Source organism: Pelobates fuscus, chromosome 3 (genome assembly GCF_036172605.1).
Source record: "Pelobates fuscus isolate aPelFus1 chromosome 3, aPelFus1.pri, whole genome shotgun sequence".
Lineage (NCBI taxonomy): Eukaryota > Metazoa > Chordata > Amphibia > Anura > Pelobatidae > Pelobates > Pelobates fuscus.
In genome coordinates, this window is record NC_086319.1 from 188133420 (window position 1) to 188152213 (window position 18794).

The following is an 18794-nucleotide window of genomic DNA, read 5'->3' on the forward strand; positions in this document are numbered from 1 at the left end:
TGTAACTCTTACAGAGGTTTGCGCATGACGCAGGCACATGTTTGGCACTGCTAGAGACTGCATATTCACATACGGAATGAATCCTTATAGTGCCCATGCTGACATTTGAGGCATCATGGAATTTGATGACATTACACTGCAGATGGGCAGCAGAGGAAAGTTTGGAGGTTTTTTTTGTTTTTTTTTCTACTTAAATTATAATTTGTATAGATTCTCTATGATTCAGCTCTGGTGTGAATGGCATGCAGGGATATGATCCTCACTTTTGGGATATGTAAAAGGAGTGCGTCTGTCAACACCGTCTGGTCATCCAAGGCTCCACAGGGGATAAAAAGAGGCGACAATAGTGCTCTCAATTAGATAAAAGTAAGTAAAACTAACTAAAATAATACTTACAAGTATAGAGCAGAAACACTGCTCTATTGGTAAAGCGTTGGTGGTATGATCCCCACCTGGGATTTATTAAGTGCAGGAACAGTAAAAAGCCAGGAAAGTAAAAAATACAAATAGAATTGGCACGGTAAGTAACCAAAACTTTTTTAATTGATCTTAAAATACACAATATAAAATAACCATTACGTGTTTCACCAATAAGGCTTTCTCAAATGACATAAAAACATACAACCTGGCTAGTAGGCGTATATATACAGGAAGGACATTTTAAAATGGGCGCCAAAATTATGTCATAGGCTAATCATCCAATCAGCATATATCATTATAATATGCATTTCAAATAAAGCAAACAATAATATAAATTGTTCGACATTAGGTATTAGACCTTTAATATCATATTAGGTTTAAAAAAACGAGCATGTAGTAAACAGTAGCTGCATAGAGAAGCCGGGGCACGTGACGCACTTCACGTGCGCGGCTAGATATGCCGGCCGCTAGGTTTGCTGGGAGATGTAGTTCCCAGTAAGATGCAAGCGAGGTCAGCAAAAAACGGCATTTTGCCGACCTCGAAACTCAATAACAAGGGGACAGGGTGTACAGTGCCCTGCTAGGGTGTAAGTACGAAAAAAAATGTACTTTGAATAAGGGGAAGGAGGGAAAATAGGATTTTTTTAATACTATTTTTCCCTCCTTCCCCCTATTCAATGTTTTTTTTACGTACTTACACCCTAGCAGGGCACTCTACACCCTGTGCCCTTGTTATTATTGAGTTTCGAGGTCCGCAAAATGACGTAATTTGAATGCTGTTTTGTGTTTGTATATCTTGTTGCCATTTGAAAGCAATGTTGTATTATGTTTAGTGTTTTCGTTTGAATGCAGGGGTGTGTTTGTATGTAGTGTTGACATTTGAATGCTATAATGTAAGAACATATACTGCCACACAAATACACATACTGACACTTATACACACAATCGCACATATACACACTGACAAATACAAAGTCATAATTTCTATATATGTAGGCACCCTCTGTCTCCATACTTTTTAGGTGCAGTAGGGTGGCTTCCTTGCGGTCCACTAAAATCTGTCTGTGTCAGAGTATGAGGCAGTAGTTGTGCCACTGCTTGAGAGGTATGTGTATATATACCATGTTTCCTTGAAAATAAGACCAGGTCTAATATAATTTTTTCCCCCGAAAAACGCACGAGGGCTTATTTTTGGGGGAAAGTTTTATTTCTGGAAAAAAATGTGTGTGCTAGAAAGCCTCCGAATTCCCCCGAACATAGACCTATTCACTAGGGCATTGAATCCTGCAAATCTATGTTCGGGGAAACTTCCCTGCACATAGATAAGTTTACTCGCGAATGGAATTCTGTGGCTTATATTAGGAGCATCTCCCGAAAATAAGCTAGGGCATATTTTCGGGGAAACACGGTAGAATTTTCCAAATTTGCATACCTTCTTCCATTCTATTTTCTTGCCTTTCAAAGTTTGGTGGTAGGCAATAATCACTGATGGTTATCAATTAATAAGATGTGCGGAACTGGATCTGAAATTACAGCTTGGCTTTTTTTTTTTTTTTTTTAAGGGACAAACTTTAGGTTCATGCCCTTGCAGTCTCACTGCTTAATTTTCTGCCTTGAAGGCGGTAAATCACTATGTTTATACAGCCCTAGTCACACCTCCCTGCATGTGGCTTGCACAGTCTTTCTACACACTTCTTGTAGAGAGTAATCTAATGTTTACACTTCCTTTATTATAAGTTCTGTTTCATTTACAATGTCTTATCTCCTGCTCTGTAAATAGCTTGCAGGAGTCTCCTGTATATAATTAAAGTTCAATTTACAGAGCAGGAGATAAAAATGTTTAAAGTAAGTTAACATTTAATTGAAAATGAAACCATTTTGTTTTCATGCAGGCTATGTCAGTCACAGCCAGGAGAGGTGTGGCTAGAACTGTATGAACAGAAACAAAAGTGATTTAACGCCTAAATGGCCGTGAACTAAGTGGTTATTGCAGGGGCAGGATCTATACACCAAAACTGCATCATTAAGCTGAAGTTGTTTTGTTGACTATAGTGTTCCTTTAAGGGGATTTGTATGCAAAGTTAGGCCCAAATATAGAAATTAATTTGGATTATAAGCAGTTTGTTGTCATAATTCTACTACAGCTATAGGAACTATTTTTTTTTTTATGAAACCTCAAATTGCATTGCATTCCAAATTTGTCAGCTTTATTGTGCAATTGATTTCATTTTAAATCACTTTTTCTGTACAGATATAAAAATCACTAATCATTTTCACCCTCTGGCTTCTTTCCTATTAAAGGAAAACTATAAGGTAAGGAACACAAACATGTATTTCTGACCCTACATTGTTAAAAACTCCATCTAGCCCCCCTGGCCCAACCGTGTGTGTATGTGTGTATATATATATGTGTGTGTGTGTGTATATATATATATATATATATATATATATATATATATATATATATATATATATATATTATAAAATCTTATTTGTATTAGTCTGCTGCTGCTGGATCTGCCCCTGAACTGCGTGCTTGGCTGGTATCTTCAGAAGTTATGATATTAGCCAATCACAATGCTTTCCCATAGGAAAGCATTATATTGGCTGAGACTGTCAAGGAGGCATATCAGGGGCAGAGCCAGCACAAGCCAAACACCGCTCTGGCCAATCAGCATTTCCTCATAGAGATTAATTGAATCAACGCATCTCTATGAAGAAAGATTAGTATCTCCATGCAGAGCGTGGAGACACTGAATGGCAGTGCGGCACAGTGTGCAGCACTGCCCCACAAATCACCTTTAGTAACCATCTGAGGAGTGGCCAGTGGAGGTATCCCTAGACTATAACGTAAACATTGCATTCCCTCTGGGAAAAAAATAGTTTTCCAGCAAGAAGGTAATGATTCTACTCACCAGAACAAATACAAAAAGCTGTAGTTGTTCTGGTGACTACAGTGTCACTTTAACTCTTTCACTAGCATTACTTTTTTCAAAATATAATACCCATATCCATTAAGGATAACTACACAGAATACAGGACATGAAGGAATGCAATTAAAGAATTGAAATAGCTTTCCTTGATTCCTTTCTCCTGTCCGTTAGCATAAGCATCACGCTTGCTGTAGAATGTGAGTTGGGTGGGATGAATTCTTTTGCAGTGTAAAACATAGGTTAGCATATCTATACACATGGTTGGGAGGGAAGGGTTTAAATAATTCTTATAGAAAAATAATATGCAGTGTATATTGGGACTTTGTCTTCGGAGTCCCATCTGTTCTTTATCCATCCCTGGCCAAAGGGTGGCTGTTTTAATTCCTGCATTTATTCATGGGAGTCATTGGAAAACTTCTAATCAACTTAAACACCAATCTAAATAAACATGACATTTTTTTTTCTGTCAATAGGGAACATTTTTGGAAAGGTACTGCTCATGTATTGGTCGTGTGATTTTAAAAAAAAAAAAATTCAAAAAATTTTCAGACAATCTAAATACTCCTTTGTTATACATGCTAAACACTGGGTTAATATTCTTGGAACACGGCACAATCTTTATTTTATTTATTTACTCCGCTCAAAGGCATTTACAAGACCAAAACTAAATCTTAAGGTGACAGGTTTTCTACTTGTCTACTTTCTTGAAAAAAAACAAAAAAAAGTTAAAGGACCCCTGGAGCAAGCTATTTTGTACTGTTTGCTGCCCCATAACCAATTAGCCTCTGTGTTGACATCTGCACCAAGTCCTACCCATTAGCAATGGTGTTGACCGCATCAGAGTGTCAGTTAGTGGACCTTTGAGATACAATGAGAGTCCCTAAGCATCATACATGCTTCACACTGAAGCCTAAACATTTTCTGGTAATGTATTGTATTCAGCATTCTCTGTGGAATTTTGGCATTCAGAAAGTTTATCCAAATTTCTAAATAAAATAAAAAAAATCACAAAAATGTTTTCTTTTATTTTTTTGTTTACAGTTCAGCCATGCCAGACTGGTAAAGTGTCTTTGTTATATGTTCTATTGAACACATGCTTGTGGCTTGTAGTTGCATTTCAACATTCTAAACTAGAACATTTAATATAGCAAATGGGAAAGATTGCTTGGCTTTGCAATTGTTTTCCTTGGAAATATGTATGTAGAGGTTTACTTGGGGTTACTTTGTAATATAAGTAGTGATTGTTCTGTAGTTTCACTTGCTAGTACTGTAAGAATTATACTTGAATCTCTACAATAGTGAGTATAGTACGTTCATAAAAGATGTATTATCTGTAAAAATACCAACCCATCTATCCCACCAAAGACTACTTTATTTAAATCAAACATAACAAATAAAACATATTCTATTAAAGATTTTATTAGTTGTTATGGGAAAACATAATCTATCTACTGGAGTGCCCCTGTGGCCTCCAGTATGTAGACATGACGACAAGAAGCCTTAAAACTGGACTGAGTGAACACTGTAGAAACATAAGAAAGGGATACTTAAAGGATCACTATAGGGTCAGGAACACAAACAAGTATTCCTGACCGTATAGTGTTAAACCCACCATCTAGCCCCCTTGGCCCCTCATGCCCCCATAAATATAGCAACATCTTACTGTATTCAAGCCAGAAGCTGTAGATCTGCATGTTGTTTGCCTAAAAAAAGAAAAAACAAGCAGTCTGCTGACATCAGCAGAAGTGGTAGCCTGATCCAATCACAGTGCTTCCCCATAGGATTGGCTGAGACAGACAAAGAGGCAGATCAGGGGCAGAGCCAGCATCATTCAAACACAGCCCTGGCCAATCAGCATCTCCTCATAGAGATGAATTGAATCAATGAATCTCTATGAGGAAAGTTCAGTGTCTGCATGCAGAGGGAGGAGATACTGAATGTTTGGATGCATTTTTGGCAGCCATGACCCAGGAAGGATCTCTAACAACTATCTGAAGAGTGGCCAGTGAAGTTATCACTAGGCTGTAATGTAAACACTGCATTTTCTCTGAAAAGACCGTGTTTACAGCAAAAAGCCTGAAGGTAATGATTCTACTCACCAGAACAAATGAAATAAGCTGTGGTTGTTCTGGTGACTATAGTGTCCCTTTAAATCACTCAGTCTCAAAACACTTTTGTATACACAACAATGATACAAGATTACTCAAATTTATTGGTATCAAAAAATGTGTCAACCCCTGGAGAGACGGTAACATCAAAAATATTTGGGGTAAAACAGAGATGGAATGGGTATTTAACCTAAAAACACTAAACCCCCAGGGTCTAAATGTAGACTTTTACTTGTTCAATTTTATATAATTTTATGCATTTTTATTTATACTTTTATTTCTCTTCTTGAAATCACTCTGTTTTATTACCACTACGCTGTTTTTATTCATGTTATTATTTGTGTTTACTGTGTCCCATTAGGTGTATTCATATATCTCCAAATGTGTTTTATTGTGTGCATCCATATACTTAAATGTATGCTGCCCAATTTTCAGATTAATTCATCTCCCCTCTTTCCCACAACTCCTATTAGCTGCAGGTTGCGGCTAAATGCCGCCAACCATAATATAGCATCATCCCAGCAAGAGGTTTCGGCTGTATGCCGCCAACCACAACATGGCATACTGCCATTCATTCCCCTGAGCCGGCCGCACATGCTCAGTATGCGGCCGGCAAACATCGTGAATTACACGCAACCAGTTTTACAAAATACTGATCGCGTGTTCACCTCCCTTTCTCACCCGACCGCACATATTCTGTCTGCGGCCGGCTTGTTATAATAATGGGCGGACGTCAATCCGTCATCAAGAACTACATTATCCATCATACCTTGGGACAATTATTACTCACAGGTCACATGTCTCATTGATACTATCAAATTCATAGTCATCCAATGCTCATTTTAGATGACAAAGTTATATTACTGTTTATTCCTGTACTATTTTAACTGTATGATTTTTATTCATGTTTGGTATTATTCTTAAATTCAATTTTTTTTCATTGGTTAATTGAATTTTAGGCGCCAATTTGAATCCCATTGTACTCTTATATAAACAATGTATGCCAGGTTGTTATTTTTACTCCATTTGAAGACGCCACATATGGTGAAACGCGTTATGGTTTTAATTTGTGTATTTTAGCAATAAGTCTTTTCGTCCAAAATTTGTACCAATTTTCTTTTTATGGTGTTTTATATGCACTTTTTTTTATATTTTTTATTCTTCCTGGCATTTTTATCTGTTCCTGTACTCAAAGAAATCATAACACCAACGCTTTATCAATAGAGCAGTATTTCCTGCTCTACACTTGTGAGTATGATTTTATCTATTTTATATCTCATTTTATCATATTGAGAGCACTATTGTTGTCTTTTCATCATATTTTGGAGCCTTGGATACCCAGACTGTATTAACAGACAAACCTCTCCTGCATATCCCTTAAGCAGGGATCATACCGCTGCACGCCCTTCACTCCAGAGCTGGTTATAGTTCTTGTAAATGTGAGTGTATTACCTACTTTTTTCATACATTTTATCACTGGATCTTGGCTTATTGCACTATTGGCTGTTTTTGTATATCCCTTTTGTCTCTCCACATATACGAATATTTTAAACCATCCGGACGGATCAACTCCTGAAGATTGCACCCCTGTTTTATCCTGCTATATTAGTGAGACTTTATTTTTAACTACCAACTCTATTGGTGCAGTCTTACCTGTCTTTGTACTATTTTCTGTCTCTTTGAAGGATTGGAGGGATTCCCTTCTTCAAGGTTGCTGCCTACCTACATATTGTCTGTAAATTAGCACTTACCTTTTGTTGTTCTTTGTGTTGAGGTTGGATATGATCCGATTTGGTAGGGTATGCTCTTCGCTACATGTAGGTTACTTCTCAGCCCTGCAAATGCAAATGTAGTGAAACCTTAGAAATGGCTAAAAAGCAAAAACCTAGCCATCATATGGTTAGTTCGGAAAACCCACTTTTCCAGCAAAACGAGCATGGCAGGGTCAGGACTGGATTTCCATTTAGTTATCTGCCTACAGGCGCCTGTCCTCTAGAAGGTGCCTTTTTACAGCACTTATATTGCTCCATTTTGGAGCTTCATTGGGCTATCGAGGGGATTTAAATACCATGAACCTTGGCTAATATTCCCTTTAGTCCTCTCAGCCTTCTGTGCTTAGATAGCAGAGCTACAGGAACCGTTATAGAGGTTGTATGTAAAACTCAGTGCTATCCCAGCTCCTACAGTTTTTGTGTGTGAGGTTGCACAGGAAGTGGGCGGGATCATTTCCCATTTGCCCACTAACAGCCTCTCCCGCAGGAAATACATTAAAGGTTTAACAGGGACATTGAATGATGCATACTGTATAATAACTCCTGCACTTTCACTATCCATCATAAAAGGGTGAGTACATTGCAAATAATCCTCAAACTCCACATGAGTGTACTCAAAACAACTTTTTTTTCTTTTTCTTTTTATCCTAACCCTAAATTTAACCTTTCACAAAACCTTAAAGTCTTTCCTTAGTCCAAAATTTAAGCACGCAAAAGCCTAAACTTGAAAAAACACAAAAACAGAACACTTTCTAATCGTAGGTTTAACATCTCTTCAAAATTAAGCACAGCTTGCACTCCAATACAAAATTCAACTTCTTCTCTAATATTAAACCCAATAATTATAAATACCCATTATACCACAACCATAACTTCTCTCAAGCTTGTAATGCTCTTAACAATAAACACTCTATATACTCTTACATTAAATCCTATATAACGCTAATTCCTCTCCACCCCACCCCACACCACCTTTTCATTAAAGGGCCACTTCTGTCACCAACTACAACTTAATGTAGTTTGTCTGGTGTCTACAGCCTGTCACTGTAGGTTTTTTTTTTTTTTTTATGTAAACACTGCCTTTTCAGTCAAAAAGGCAGTGTTTATATTACTGCCTAGGAACACGTCTAGTGGCAGTCACTCAGGTGGCCACTAGAGGTGCTTCCTGTAATAGTGCTATACTGTATCCGTGGAGAATCCAAAACCTCTTCTTTGTCTATATTACCAGTTCTCTAGTAGGCAACGGGTTCTAGTTACAATACAGTGCAGATTAGTCGAATATGTACACATTCCAGCTAAATGTAGATATTATGTGACAACATTGTAACTAATCACAATTCTTTGTAGTTTAATCTTTAATATCATTTTTTTAAAGCCATAATCGAACTACATAGTTACATTTGCTATGCTCAACATACCAAGGGACCTATATTTTAACCCCTTAAGGACACATGACATGTGTGACATGTCATGATTCCCTTTTATTCCAGACGTTTGGTCCTTAAGGGGTTAAGCCCACTGAAGGAAATGCATAGTTGACTCTCTTCTGATTAACAATCCTAAAAACACTAATTGGAATGAAAAACAGAAAGCAGAACATTGTCTCATAACAGCCAATAAACCATAACCATTCTCCGACTCGCTAGAGCCACTAATTTAGTGGTCCGCACTCAATCATCAACTTACATACCCACATATTAGTAAAGTATCTGCCCAAATCATGAATCAATACATGAGTAGGAACTGTGATGAGGGTCATTAGTCAGTTTGCACAACAAACAGTAAATGCAAGTCCTTTGATGTATGCAGTGAGGTATTTAATGAAGCACAAAGAAAGTCTGTAAACGCTGTAGATTACCTGAGAGCTTATCAAGTGAAATAGAGCAGGTGAGCACAATCTCCAAGGGTGAGATACAGTAAGGTTGAATTGAAAATGCTTTCCTTTCCTGTTTCCTCCTTTTTTATTTCTCTTCCAGAGAAATGGTATATGTCCACTTTAATATATGGAGAAAGAGGGGTTAAAATATGGCTTGCCAATGGATTTCAGTCCCCAAGAGTGACCGCTTTCAACTTAAATCCTGTGGCCTTGGCCACTATTAATGTGATTGGAATCCTAAACACATTTTTCTAAAGACTTAAGTCTTTCTTTAAGATGATAATTAGCCCACAAATCATCAGAATATAGATGGATGTGTGTATAGGGTAGAAGAAGAGTCCATTACACATCCAAACCCAGATTGCCTTGGTGGAGCAGCTTTAAAACTGTCTGCAATAGCCATGGGTGGTGTGCAGTCTTGGGCAGGTGCAACATATAGATGAGACCATGGTTTTCTAGTAGTTATAGGCAACAGTGGGCCAAGCCAGTTCACAGACCTTGATGCAGACTGGAAGCAAGTTGAAAGATCGCCTTACCATGCTCCATTATTTATTGGATATGGCCTGTGCTTGTCAGAGCTGTCAAGATACACATATATACTTGTGATGGCCATCAAATTTCACCCCAATCTCTAGCTTTCTTATCTGCTATTGTGGATGTCTATAAAGTATCATCCACAACTCTTAAGACTAAGGCATACGTTTGTGTGTGTGTGTGTGTGTGTGTGTATGTATATATGTGTATATATATATATATATATATATACACACATTATTATCTTTTCAGAGTTTTGTAAAAGTTGCACATACTTGTAGTCTTAGAAGAGAAGTATGCAACATGTACAGAGCATGTGTATAGTTTTGCTGGCTTTAAAGGGACACTATTGTCACCCAGTCACCCAGACCACTTCAGCTCAATGAAGTGGTCTGGGTGCCAGGTCCCTCAGGTTTAAACCCTTCAGATGCATTTACATTTGGGGTTAATCCAGCCTCTAGTGGCTATCTTCCGGACCAATGGCCATTGGAGTAACTAAATGTCCTCCATTTGTTTAAATATGCATAGGTATTCAGGAGAGAGCGCAGGTAACATTTTCTTTGGTTTTTACTGTATATATCGGGGCTGATGTATACTGTGGTCGTTGCTGTCGCCCAGGAGTGATGGGAGTGAGCGCAGGACTTATGTTTTTGTATTAATACAAAAAAAATCAATGAATTCAGTTAATCATAAAGATTCTATAGTTATAAAATACTAGTTTTTCAGGGGGATGACATTGCCGCTTTAAGACACACTGGTTGAAAATCATTGCTCTGTATACTATTAAAACTAATATATAAAACATACTTTAACTGTAATGTGCTATTAAAGCATTAATAATTTGACTAGTCTCAGGGTTGTCTCATTTTGAACGGTTCTGGCTGTGTATATTCCCAGCTAAATATCTGGTTGTAGCATTTTTCTCTCAAGATAACAGGACCTTACATATCTTGTGTAATTTTTCATAGTTGATGTCAGCATGGTATACACATTCCTGAGTCTCTAGAGAGAATTTATGTGAATATTTCCAGACAAAGAACAAAAGAACCTCTACTACAGAGATTACGGCAAATGAAAAAAAATGCTCACACACATTCATGAGATCATGTGATAAAAATTGGTGGGTCAGCCTGGCAGACAGCAAGTTGGAGCTTTCGTCATGGTTTGATGGGCAGGCGTTTTCTGTATAGGTGTAAAGAGCAGTAATCAGCGTTTGTAAGGATTATGACATTTACACTGTCTCATTCCATCCTTCTCTCGTTAAATGAACACTTGGCAAGAAGACACTGAGTCACAAAGACAGACATGATCAGCAGATCCTACTGCAGACACAACCTGTTCACTCTATCCCAGTGAGTTATTTATTTACTGATACTTGTTCTGATTAACCTGTGTTTTCTTTTAGGTCAGGCATTGGATTAGTAAAGCTGAGGGTTCTGTACTTAAACAGCAATTAGAGGCAACAAAATAGCACAAATATATACTAGAGGAGAACAAAGTGTTACAAGCCAGGTGCATAAATGGTTAATTCAACCACATGAGGAAAGATTTACTCTTAAAGGGTCAATGAACAATGTCAGAATCCTGCCTCTGAATGCTTATTTACTTAAAAAGTACGTGCGCTTGAAATTATAACAAATATACTGTCAAAGCTGTATGCTTTGTATCATTACATTTTCAACAATACTGACATTGTGTGCAAATGCTTGAGTTGGTTTGTACATGCAAAATGTTCCCTTTACCAACTATGAAATGTAACTTCATGTTAATTTTGTAAACTATAGTACAGAGTATGTTTGTATGCAGAACTGGAATACCCTTCTCCTTCATGGATATTATATATATATATCTGTGGGAAGGTTTTTTTCCCTCTACTAATTTATAGTTAGGTTTGTCATGGTTTGTGAAAAGAAGTGTCTCTGTACAAACATGTTAAAGTTAATTTTTAAAGATCAAATCAGAATGCCTTTGTGTACTTTAATTTTTCTCTTTCTAATCCTGTATGCTGGTCTTTTAACAAACTTTCCATTGCTTATCTGACTGGCCATAAAGTACTGACCCCATGGAAAGTTCCACCATGGCTTTGACTGCTGTGTGTGTGTGTGTGTGTATATATAATATTTGATTTTTAACACCTGGATTCAATAATTAGGTGTGCCCCAATAATTCATATATTTTATTGGGGCGCACCTCCTAATTATTGAATCCAGGTGTTAAAAATTAAGCACCTAGCCATGCAGTTTGCATTTACAAATCCTTGTGAAATAAAGAGCTCTGTGAGTTCAAGCGTGATACTGTGATAGGATGCCACCTTTGCAATAAGTCGGTTTGTGACATTTCATGCCTTCCATGGGCAACTGTAATTTGGTATTATTGGCCAGTGGAAGCATTTGGGAACAGCAGCTGAGGCATAAAATTCATTAATGCTCTGCTGATTTCAAAGGTGAGGAGTTCTAAACTTCCACTGGTGTTGATATTGGCACACAAAATGTGTGGCGGGAGCTTCATTGAATGGATTTCAATGGTCAAGCAGCTGCATGCATGCCTCATGTCACCATGTACAATGGCATGTGTCGCATCAATTGATGTAAAGGGAAGTTTTAATGCTTTAGCATACCAACATATTTTGGACAGTGCTATGCTCCCATTTTGTGGGACTCGTTTGGGAAGGCCCTTTTGTATGCCAGCATTACTGTACCCCAGTGCACAAAGCAAAATCCATTAAGACATGGTTGTATTATTGTGGTGTCTAAACACTTGACTGGCCAGCACACAGAGCCATGACCTCGACACCATTGGACCCGTTTGAACTGGAATGGAGATTGCTAGCCAGACCTTCTTGTCCAACATCCGGTCCTGACCTCACAAATACTGAACTGGATGGATGGGCAAAGATTTCCACAGAAGCACAAGTCGTCCCAGAAGAGTGTAAGATTTTATAGCTGCAAATATGGGGACCAACTACATATTAATAATGTCTATATCTTTAGATATATACAATCTCATAAAAGTTTCTGTTGGTGTAATGTCAGATGCCCCAATACTTTTGTCTATAGAGTATGTGTGTGTGTGTGTGTGTGTGTGTGTGTGTGTGTGTATGAATTAAACAGATCCTATACAAATAGAGTAGTAAGACTATATAAATTGGCACAACTTGGCGCTATAGCTTCTGTTGGACTACGATTACCTAGTGGCTCTGACAAAGTCCCTAGTAGCTAGTAAAACATTATGGGCACTGTAACCCAAACACAGGGACAAAGCTGAACACCCTAGCCTTTGATAATATGTAGAACAAAAATCTTGGACATATTACATTGCATGAATGGTTTGTAGAATGTTGTAGCTGTATGTTATTTTTCATTTTAGTTTGGTTAATCTTTTTAAATATGTATTGCAGCAGTTGTAGAAGGTATTAATGAGAGGGTGTTGTACGAACACAATCTAAAAGTATAAAATAGAAACAAAAAGAGAAATCCAGAAGAGGCTGTAGAGATCGTTTCATTGAATTCTTCTCATTTTCCATAATCCATTTTAGCTATTTTGTCAGATGCTTGTTTTAATTATAACACTGATTTACTAATTGCATTTACATAATATCCTTTTAACTAAGGATACGATGTGATTTCCATCAAGCTGAATATATCTGAAGGTCATGGAATAAAGTTTTGTGTATTTCTTGTTGCATAAGGTAAATAAATTAAGGAAGCGCAACTTGATGTTAAATGTGCACACATAGTGCTACATACAATTTATTGAAGGGCCAAAAAGCCAATGTTTTAGGTATTCCCCTTTATCAGTTCCAGAAATGTCCTATGAAATTTCTGGAATTGATAAAGGGGAAAACCCGAAACATTTTTTGCTGGCAGTGAGACTGCAAGGGGAAGCTTCCCAGTTTAAAAATATATATAATTATATTATATTAAAAGTCCTCTCTCCTTTCCTTCTCATCCTTGGCTCAGAGCATGTGCAAGTCCTCTGAGCTGGAGTAAACGTTCCAATCAAATGCTTGGAAATGGGTGACGAGGACCTCGTCTGGCGTTGGATTCAAGTTTAGTTTAAAGATAAGTAATGGGGGCCTGGTCAGTAGTTCCAATGGAATAATAAAGCTAAAAGGATTATGGAGAAAGGGGTTTTTACAATAACCCTTTAACGATCAAGAAATACTACACAGACTTAGAATTGTATTTAATGTAGACCAAGCCTGCTAAAAGTAAAAGGGCTCTCTGAGACTATATTGCTCCACCTTGGCCCCATCCTTACCCATACGTTATCACTGTTGTGCAAAAGGCATGTATGGTGGTTGGATTATGTGTAATTAAGTAATATGGATGTTATATATATCTGTACATTTTTGTCTGGCTATCCCCAGATTTCCAGTTGAGTCTCTGTTTGTCAGAATTTCAGTTTGCAATATGGTCTTGTGTACAGTGTATGTAGGAAAAAACATGTGCTTGTTCTACCTACATGTTATATCAGTTGCATCCTATTCTAACAGTACAACATAATAGCATGTCCCTAGATACACTTGAACTGGAAAATTCTTCCAGGCTGAATTTTTTTTAAATTGAACTGTTCTTGGTACCAATATGAACTTATGCTATGCTGATATTTGCATAGTGAAGTCATGAACTATACCTTGGTTCATATTTGCTGTGGGGGCTGGTCATGGAGAAGGCTTGGAACAGCTCATGGTCCAAAGCATAACCAATCATCTGTAAAACACGGTGGAGGCAATGTGATGGCATGGGCATGCATGTCTTCCAATTGCACTGGGTCATTAGTGCTTATTGATGATGAGACACAAGACAGAAGCAGTCAGATGAATTCTGAAATGTATAGGGATATATTGTCTGCTCAAATTCAGCAAAGTGCATTGGATGGCTCTTCACTTTACAGATGCACAATGACCCAAAACTCACTGAGAAAGAAACCCAGGAGTTTTTAAGGCAAAGAAGTGAAATATTCTACACTGACCAAGTTAATCAACTGATCTCAACCTGATTGAGCATGCATTTCACTTGCTGACAACAAAACTTAAGGCAGAAAGGCCCACGAACAAACAACCTGAAGACAGCTGCAGTAAAGGCCTGACAAAGCATCACAAAGGAGGAAAACAAGCAATTGATGTCCATGCGTTCCAGACTTCCAGCAGTAATTGCCTGCAAAGGATTTTCGACAAAGTATTACAAATGAACATTTTATTTATGATTGTGTTCATTTATCCAATTATATTTGAGCCCCTGAAATAAGGGGACTGTTTATGACAATGGTTGCAATTAGGGATGCACCAAAATGAAAATTCTGAACCTGAACCGAAAACTCAAGATGCCCTTGGCCGGAAACCGAAACTGACTTTTTTCCCCCCAAATGATTTTAAAATACTTTTTCTATAATTTTATTAATATTAGACTTTTTATTACAGTGTAGGAGGTTGTGACTGGTGACAGAGTGACTTCTATCTATCTCCATTACTGACAATGAAGGAGGTGATCAGTTCCAGAAAGTTGCTGAATACAACAATGTGGATTTTAACATTTAATTTTATTTCACAGCCATTACAAACACATTTTTGTTAAACATTGGGGAAAATTTTGAATCACATAAAAAAATATATATATATATATATATATATATATATATATATATATAAAACGCCAGTTGAGGAAGTGTGGGCCTCTGCATAACATGGAAGATTCCATTCACAAAAAGGGGGTGTTTTTTTTTTTTTTTTTCTTGGATTCATAGCTGTAGACCGCTCGGTAGTTTCCTGTATCCACATTCCCCTGTCCGCTGCCCCTGTTGGCCGCACTCATTGCTGGTAGAAAGGGCCACCCGATGGGCGGGTCTGAGAGGCGAGTCCCTGCACCCTGCTCCCTGCCGGTACCTGAGACCCTCCTCCGCTGCCGGACTCGGATGGTGAATCCCGGAATCCCAGGTAATTGCTGGGAAGTGAACGGCAGCTGTGTTATGGAGTGACATCTAATGGTTTCCCTCCCCGTGGGATTACCTGTGACCGGTACCGGCCAGAGGTCTTCCCTGTCCTCCATTCCCCACCAGGGCCGGTCCCCGCGGGCAGGCCAGTCTGGGGACACCGGGCACAGCCCGCTCACTGCTCACCTGGAAACAGCACAGTAGCTTCTTCACCCAGGATCTGTGTCATGGGGGCTGTCAGTGACTACAGTGCTGGGGGTCACAATATTTGTATTCAACCCCTTGAATTAAAGCTGAAAGTCTGCACTTCAGTTGCATCTTGGTTGTTTAATTTTAAATCCATTGTGGTGGCATACAAAGCCAAAATGATAAACATTGCATCAGTGTCCAAATATTTCCGGACCTTACTGTATATCTGTATTGTTTGTTAAATATTTTAAATATATTGTTTAATATTTTTTTTTAAGGTTTTTTTAAGGTTTTTTTTTTACCTAAGGTCTACAAAGCATGTTTGAGCTGACACACACAAATTCACAGTGAAAAATAACAAAATAAAATAATTAAAACATGTTTGTTAATACTGATTAAAATTGTACTGACAGTGGTATGCAGCAAAGTTCAGCTGATAAGACTTTGGAATTGAGAGAGAACATCAGTGTTCCTAATCTTTTAAATAAGAACCTTTTGTATCTGGCTAAAGCAAAATTTAATTGCTTTCACTTTGCTATTTCAGAAGGAAATACCAAATATATGTTATATTATTTTTTTATTTGATAAAGTAAGTTTTGCTTCCACCCCATTATTGAAAATACATCTTTGCATACTGAAAAATGTTGACCTACAATTCTGACATATTTTCATGCCACTATGTGTTGTGATCTGTGGTATGGGTAAGGTATGCGTAAGGAGGATTTTAGGTTTTTTTCTTTCTTAATTATAGTGGGTAGGGATATTTTCCTGACAACATACTCAAGATGATATTCAGCTATATAGAAGCCAGGGAAGCGGCCACTCCCTGGTTGTCTAGTAGTAGGAAGTGGTAGATATACAGAACCAGAGAGTCTGAGGTTCCATTACCGCTGTTTATTATCTAGACTAGGCTTCCCCAAACTCTGGACCTCCAGATGTTGCTGAACTACAACTTTCATGATTCTCAGCCTATCTATTTAATTCATAGAATCATGGGAATTGTAGTTCGGCAACATCTGGAGGGTCAGAGTTTGGGGAAGCCTGATCTAGGCGAACAGGGCCAGTCTTGGGATGACTACTTTATAACTTATTCCCTGACACACAAATCTTTTGGGAGAAGAGAACTATTGAGCAGAATCATTCTTCATGATAGAATATCTAGATAATCCCCACATATTCTGTTTAAAATCTCTATCCCACAGGTCACAAGGGAGGAGAAGGTGAAGTGGAATCTACATGTCCTTTCTTATTATATTAACTGACAGACCATTAAGGTCAAGAATAACACTACTGATTCGAAGGAAGTCTGTGGGACCCCCACAGGTATTTTTCCAGACTCCCCTCGCTGGGTATGGTATTGAATATGGGTAGGCAGTCTTGTTTTTAGTTATTTATTTACCTTTTCCATTTGTTAAAATGTTAGCATCAGGATCAGCTAAATAAAATAAATAAAAAAATAAATGCTAAATCAAATTGCCTGAATAATCAACTGGGTTACAAGAGACCGTTTAAAGCTGACCTTTGTGAATGGCCTATATCGTGGGCATTTTTAAGCCATACTGGAATGTGCCCAGTGAACTGTGTACATTGACTATCAATAGTTGACTTTTTTTTTAAAGAATAGCAAATTCTGAGACGTTTCCTTATGATGTCATTTTCACTTGGCTTTGTTTCAATCTGTTCAAAAGTCAGTGCAACCTGACCTTTCATGTTTATCTCAAGATAGATGTGAAATAACTCTTATTACATAAATATTTTTCAAGTTAAAGTGAATAGAGTTGGATACCATGCCTCTGCAAGTAGTCGTTACATCTACAAAGTCATCTACATTCCAGAGTTAAAGTTTCAATATATCACCTAAGATCAGTAAAGAAATAAGGCCTCTGTATTTAATTTATTTAGAATCAGTTGTTACCCTGCCTTTCTCTCTCAACAAAGCAATTAATTTGCATATGCATTGAATTTGTTTTGATCCATAGCAGAAAAAAGTTCGAGGTATATGCTTCTTATAGTTATCATATGCTTTTCTTTGAGATGGATGATCTCATTGAGGGACTAATAGCCGCAGCAGAACAATTGCCTGATGCTTGCTTACCAGTGATTTTACCAGCAATATCATTTTCTCAGTGTAGGGGGCATGAATTTATTGATAACATTGTTTAACCCCTTAACGCCGTTACGGCGTTCTATGCCGTCGCGGCTTTAAAGGGCTTTAAAGCCGTTGCGGCGGCATAGAACGCCGTAACGGCTGAAGCCCCCAGGAGGTAAGCTATACTTACCTCCGCCGCGATCCTCTTCTGGGGGTCTGCCTGAGAGCCCAGGCAGCCCCCCTCCGGCAAATGAGGCCCCCGGGGGCCATGTGATCGCTCTCAAAGAGCGATCACATGGCCCCCTATAGCTGGCTATGGATCTGCCAGCAGGGGGACTGTCTAAAATATTAGAGAGTCCCCCTGCTGGTAGGTAGTATAAAAAAAAAATTAAATACACATGTTAAAATAAAATACAAGTATTTATATATATATAATATATGTATATATATTATATATATAATATATATACATATTATATATATGTAACGTCATACGTAATGTATTTTAATATTAATATTAGTATATATTAGTATTAAAATACACTTAGAATGACGTTACATATATAATATGTATATATATATTATATATATAATAGATCTACATATATATATTATATATATATACGTATAATTGCAATAATAAATAAATAAAATAATAAAATAAATAAATAAAATATTGAAACAAAATTTAAAATAAATTATATATTCATATGTAATTTAATTCTAACTGTATTTTGTTATTAATATATATATATTGGAAACAGAATACACTTAGAATGACATTCTATATATATCTATATATAAAATACAAATAACCGCAAATATATATAGATAGATAAATACATATAATTACATGAAAGATTACATTAGTATACACGTAGAATTTAAATACCTATAAATGCATATATATTAAAATTCTACGTGTATATTTAAGTAATTTTT

General features: G+C 37.3%; 1 protein-coding gene across 5 annotated transcripts in view; it reads left to right on the forward strand.

Annotated features, from left to right (window-relative positions):
* Positions 1-18794, forward strand: part of CALD1 (caldesmon 1) — a 200529-nt gene that overhangs the window by 86420 nt on the left and 95315 nt on the right. The window contains exon 1 of one of the 5 annotated variants that reach the window (XM_063447829.1): positions 10776-10995. The exons of the other annotated variants lie outside the window; for them this stretch is intronic. Within the exon in view, the coding sequence (XP_063303899.1) occupies positions 10949-10995 (47 nt within the window). The 5' untranslated portion in view covers positions 10776-10948. Of the gene's footprint in view, positions 1-10775; positions 10996-18794 lie in introns of those variants that run through there. 5 annotated transcript variants of the gene reach the window in all.